Raw genomic sequence first — 6069 nt, 5'->3', positions numbered from 1 at the left:
GTGAGGCATTGACAGGGCCAAATGGTGTTTCTGTCCCAAACACGGCAGATCAATAAAAGCTCTGACCTCAACTGTCAGCCAACTAAACTCTGTTCGCCAGGGGACGCTCACAGTGGAAACGGAAGTACTGACTGTAATCTACAAAAGTGCTTAAGCCTGTCAGCTAACAGCTCACTCATGTGGATGTTTGGTTTTGCATGAGCAGCTTAGGGTTAACCTGGACAGCCAGTCCCTTTTTTATTGATTCCTCTCTGAGAAATCATGTCACGTGAAGCTGCTACACATGATATTTACCATAGTAATGGATCTATAGTTCACTGTATGTTCAGGGAATATTTTTAAGCCTCCTATATGCTTCTGTGACACGTGTGAACCTTGAAAATCGTCCTCTGCATGCGCAATCATCCCTGCAGAAAAGCGTCACCCTACAGTCTGATGTAAAGCATACAAAAATAAGGCATGTCATAAAGACAATAAGCAGCACGATGTTCCACAAATTCCTGGAAAAATGTGCAAAAAAACAACTTCTCTGTCCTCCAGCCAAGCAGGTCAAAGAATTTTATATAATAATACACCGACTATAAATACACGAGCAAACTGTCAGCAGCTAATCACGTCAGATTTATGCCAGGATGGTGCTGATGAGATTATTTTGCCCTCCTTCTATATCTGGCCCTGCAGCGCTCTCACCTCTTCTTTGATGCTAACGGGTCAACTTATGGAAGCAGCGGGAAGTTTCAAGCCTCGAGCCAGTTTTTGCATGAATGAACGTCCTTTCTTTCCCCCTGTGATTCATGGATCACCGTGGCCACCAGTCAGTAGGTATTTAAAGACGAAGATGACAAAAAGCAAAGCGCACAGATCCTCACTTGACTGTTTCTCTCTGTGAGGAAATGCAGAATATAGATGTTATTATAACATTTTAAAATACTACACAGGCTTGAAAAACTGTGTGAAAAGCTTCAGATAAAATAGGGGATACCAGGGTTGGTTAGCACACTTAAAACAGCAGCAAATAAAAAGGGTTGCAGTAGTGCTGCTGCAGCAGTGTTTTAACACAGATGAGTGCAGGTCGAGAAATCAAACATTATGATTCATTTTTGTTCCTGTGTTTTGTTCTTCAAAGAACAATACTGCTGCACATGTGAATGTATTCTATGAATGGCCTCTAATGTGTGAAATGAATGGTCTTTGTAGTCTTTTCACTAATGCAAATCACTGATCCTGTTGGAGTTCTGGGTTTGTCCCGGCTTAGTGAACCATTCACAAGCTGTATTCATTCATAAAAAAAAAAAAAACATAAATCTGCAAACGTGCTTAAACTCACTCTTCTCTCTTAGTTATTTCAGGATCTCCTTCACACTGAGGATGAGATGACGTTTAGTTTCACTTACGTATGTGGTGTGTGGGATGAAATGAACAAGTGTCTGTGTCTGTGAAAATCCGCAGTCGTTCAGGTCCAGGTCACGGTGCTGGTAGTCGTGGGCAACTGGACTTACCTGAATTTCCTGAAGACATTTCACCTCTCATCTGAGAGTGGGGAGCGGGGATTTCATGTGTAGAGAAAGTATTCCTTTTGTAAGTTTTCCCTGCGATGAAGAGATTTTTATATTATCGAACAGAACTTATGGTGGCAGAGAAACATAAGCAAAATGCAAAAGGCCGGGGCAAATCATCTGTTGCAGATGCAGCTATATTATAGAGAGAAATATTGTACTTTTTACACAGCTATATTTATCTTAAAGCTTTAAGCGACTTCGCATTATTTTCATGATTAACTGATTAATTGTTTAGGCTGTTAAATGTCACTTTTTTTTTTTTGGAAAATGCTCATCACAGTTTCCCAAAGGCCACAGTGACGTGTCCAAAATGTTTCTTTTGTCCAACAAACAGTCCAAAACCCAAAGACTTTTCATTTACTATGATAATTGAAAAGGAAAAGCAGCAAATTCTCACATTTAACCAGCAAATGGAACGAGTAATTTGCACATAAACACTTTTTTAAAATTTTTGTTTATTACAGCTTGTCAGCCTTATTGATGTGCTGTAAAATAAAAAGTGACTAAAATTGTTCCCACCTTTACCAGCTGCAAAATGTAAAATATGCTCAAACATTAATGTATCACTAATTAAAATCCATTAATAGAATTTTATTCTAAACTGGGCCATTTTGATGTTAATACTTTTAGACTAGATGATGAGTGTTTGTCCCACCTGTCTGCATCAGCGACACTGTGAACTCAGGTGACACTCAGTCAGTCGCACAGTGTCAGGTTAAAGCTTTCCTGCATGTCCAAAATGTCAATTTTTCAGGAACTTAAGGGAAAATAAAGAATCAAAGAATCATAACAGGATTGAGCTCCTTCAGCTGAAACTATAAAATAAAAAAAAATCTGAACCTGTGAGGAGGGTTTTCACATGAAAGCAGCGGTATGTTATGGAGAGAACTATTTCTAAATATTATCCTTTAAGCACATTTAAGAGCTGTGGAGACACAGACACTGGGAGTGCGAATGACTTTGCTTCATGGTCACAGCTCATGGAGAACTTTATCCGGCCTGTGATGCGTATTCTTCCATAAAAGAAACACCGTGGAAAAGTAATCCTGTTTGGCTGAATTCACCCTGGATCAAAAGTCAGCAAATAAAAAAAAATAAAAAAAACCCTCCAACACTTGTGGATGATGACACATGCGGGCGGCGAGACCAGCAGCTAACTAGTGGACCATGTTTAAATTGGGTGATTTTAGACAATATACATTCACGTCACAGAGGACCTTATAGTCCTCTCTAAATCAGGACAGGGACTTTGGGCCACTAATTATGCATTTCCTCCTCACATCTCCAAACACAGCATCACTTGTGACCTTATCTCTGTGCCTGTCAGAGTGTTAGCATTCACATGGCAAGTGTGGCGATGAATGTAATTACTGGAGCCCAAAATAATAACACCATCGTCTTTCAGCAACCAGTCAATTGTAATAGGACCCCCCCTCCCTCCTCCTCCTCTCTCCTCCTCCCTCTCCATCTCCTCCAAATCAGCGGAGACAAGGACAAAAATAGAGTTATTAGAGATCTATGGGAGAAACACATAGAGAATATATTACAGAGAGGGAAGGATGGGAACACTTCAGTGAGTTTAATCACTCATGAAAACACTTAAAGTAATCCTATTATGAAGTTTATCACAACTTCATAACTTTAAAGGTCCAGTCTGTAAGATTTAGGGGGATTTATTGGCAGAATATGGCAGGAATAGAAAATAATATTCTTAAGTTTGTGCTCATTAGTGTGTAATCGCCTGAAAATAAGGATTGAATGGGCCATTTATATCTACGGAGGCTGTCACCGCCATGCTTCTGTGGTAGCCCAGAACAGACATGCTAAAAACACTGGCTGTACATTTCGGGGACCCTAGTTCTGTTGGTAAAGTGCACCCCATGTACAGAGGCTGAGTCCTCTGCAGAAGCCATGGGTTCCATTTCAGCCAACAGCTCTTTGCTGTGTTTCATCCTCCGGTCAAAGGTCAGAATTTCCCAGTTCTCCTTCTTCCCACCTCTTATGTCATGGCTTGCATAAAGCATTATTATTTTTTGCACCCTTAGGTGCTGCCATTGTGTCGTGACATCAGACAGCTGCTTCTTCTTGAAGTCGAGATAGATGGATTTTATCCAGTAGCTTACTGCTGTCCTCTTATACAGCTGTACATAGCTTATACATATGTAATGTCTGTGTTCTTAAAATCTTACTTGTTTACTTATTAATTATATCTTGCTGTTTACTGTGTACCTAATATCTTGTTATAATGCTGTATCCTTATGCTGCTGTAACAATGCTAATATCATTACTGTGGGATTAGAACTGAATTACTTTATTTTATCTTAATAAAATAACATTTCAAAAGAGCACCAAAAAATGTGAAATGGAACGATGTCGCCATCTTGTGGCCAGAGATGGAACCTCTCCATGGTCGTGCCTGTGGGAACCCTAGTCCCGCGAAATATCTCGCGAGAGTAAAAATGTTAACCAAAATCATGACTCCCCAACCCCAACAAAGTGTTTTTTGTCCCTAAACCAAATTTCAATGCGTAATGCGTCAGGTCAGGTCGTTCAACGTGCACAATGAAGAACCAACCTGTACAAATCTCGCGAAAGTTTAAAAACCCTCTCCACGACTCGTGGTCGTGTCTGGGTGGGAACCCTAGATTTACAAAACTCTCGCGAGATTTTTACGTGTTGTTTCTACATTGTGCATGTTGCACGAATTAATTACATTTTATAATATGATAGCACGATATTTAAAATTAGTACCGGTTTGGGGACAGAAAAATCATGGCTAGGGTTAGGGAATGATCATTGTTTGGAGGAAACCGATTACTCTCGCGAGATCTGGGGTTCCTATGAGATCTAGACATGACGATAAGGGTCACCCGGAAGAACTTTAGTGTGTTTTTCTGATTCGCACGTGGGGAGCAGACGTTTAATAGCACTGTCCAACATGGCTGCGTGCAGTGTGGAGGAGCTGTTAGCTAAAGCTGAGCAAGAAGAGGCAGAAAAACTGAGAAGTATCACCGTCCAGAAGGAGCTGGACCTGGACTTTGACATCGGTAACCTGTTAGCTTGTGACAAAAACCGCATCGAGTCGCGGGATTTCAAACAGCAGAAGAAAGAGGACTTTCTGCGGTCGTTAGCTCGGGACAACACGCAGCTGCTCATCAACGAGATTTGGAAACAGCCCACGGAGAGAATCGAGGAGGCGATAGTTGCCAAACTACCAGACCCTGCGACCCAGCTGCCCAGAGAGAAACCTCCTCCGAAGCCCAAACCTCCAACAAAATGGGAACAATTCGCCAAACTGAAGGGCATCCAGAAGAAGAAGAAGACCAACCTGGTGTGGGACGAGACTGCCAAGGAGTGGAGGAGACGCTGGGGCTACAAGAGGGCCAACGATAACACCAAGGAATGGCTGATCGAGGTACCAGAGACCGCTGACCCAAATGAGGACCAGTTCGCCAAACGAGTCAAAGCCAAGAAGGAGAGAGTGGCTAAAAATGAGTTCAACAGACTGAAGAACATCGCCAGGGCGCAGAAAATCAAAGTGCCAGGTATGTAGAGGTGGACAGTATTTCAATTAAATGTTTATTTATAATGTTATATTGCATTTTAATCTAAAATAAGAATAAGAATAAAAAGAATCGGTTTATGTAGAATGAATATTTGTATTTTCAGATTACATATTATTTTAATTTAATGAAATACATTTCTCATACCAGTATTTTATTTTAAATCTATCTGATGAAAGTATTTGTAATTTGTAATAAGATACTTTTTGATGTGTTTATGTCCATCTGTGCAGGTATGGGACTGACCCCCAAAGCCCAGCAGTCCAAAGACGAGCTGTCCAGAGCGGTGAGTGTGGCCAGAACCTCCACAGCCTCCGTGGGGAAGTTTCAGGACAGCCTGCCGAAAGAAAAGGCACCAAAGAACATGGGCAAGAAGAGGAAATTCGAGCCCCTCATCGGTAACTTTTCTAACGAGAAGCAGAAGCAGCTCGATCTTCTCAAAATCATGGACAGCAAGAAGCCCAAGTTGGACATCACGAAGGCTGTCAATAAACAGATGAGAGAGGAGGACAGGGAGGAGGCTGCGGCTAAATACAAGAAGGGAGCAGGGAAGAAAGGACGCAAAGGCAACATGTCAGGAAAGGGCAAAGGAAAGGGTGGCAAAGGAGGAAAAGGTAAAGGTAAAGCTGGAGGAGGAGGAGGAGGAGGGAAGAAGAAAGGCAAACCTGGGAAACGCTAAGGACTGTAAGCCTCCTGTTTCCTGCTACATCTGTCTGTGCCTTGGCATCAAAACATCAGACTGGACTTAAATGATGCAATATGAAATGACTGTGAATGATGGGTGTCATGTTGGAGCTGTCCAGGATTTTTGTGGCTCTTTCACTGTATATTTATACTGTCACCAAATCTGTAAATATGTGTCCCTGCATTCACAGTTTGATTAATATGTGTAATATTAATTTCAAATATTTCAGCTGCCACTCTAATTAAAAAACAGGTGATTGTAT

The 6069-nt window shown here is 41.4% G+C and overlaps 1 protein-coding gene across 1 annotated transcript; it reads left to right on the top strand.

The window, feature by feature from the left end:
- The first annotated feature begins 4446 nt into the window (after window positions 1-4446).
- rrs1 (ribosome biogenesis regulator 1 homolog) lies at window positions 4447-6069 on the top strand. Its single transcript, XM_084710334.1, has 2 exons — window positions 4447-5104; window positions 5356-6069. Exons 1-2 carry the CDS (start codon window positions 4498-4500, stop codon window positions 5799-5801), a joined length of 1053 nt encoding a protein of 350 aa, XP_084566460.1. The 5' UTR covers window positions 4447-4497; the 3' UTR covers window positions 5802-6069.

This window comes from Lutjanus erythropterus, chromosome 21 (genome assembly GCF_056507025.1).
Source record: "Lutjanus erythropterus isolate fLutEry1 chromosome 21, fLutEry1.hap2, whole genome shotgun sequence".
Lineage (NCBI taxonomy): Eukaryota > Metazoa > Chordata > Actinopteri > Lutjaniformes > Lutjanidae > Lutjanus > Lutjanus erythropterus.
The sequence above is the reverse complement of the archived record's forward strand: the minus strand, read 5'-3'. Positions and strand labels throughout refer to the sequence as shown.

Excerpts from the sequence above, each read along its gene's own strand:
- rrs1 (XM_084710334.1), top strand. The coding sequence starts at position 4,498 with ATGGCTGCGTGCAGTGTGGAGGAGCTGTTAGCTAAAGCTGAGCAAGAA. Across the intron at positions 5,105-5,355 it reads GCAGAAAATCAAAGTGCCAG|GTATGGGACTGACCCCCAAA; the intron begins GTATGTAGAGGT and ends CCATCTGTGCAG.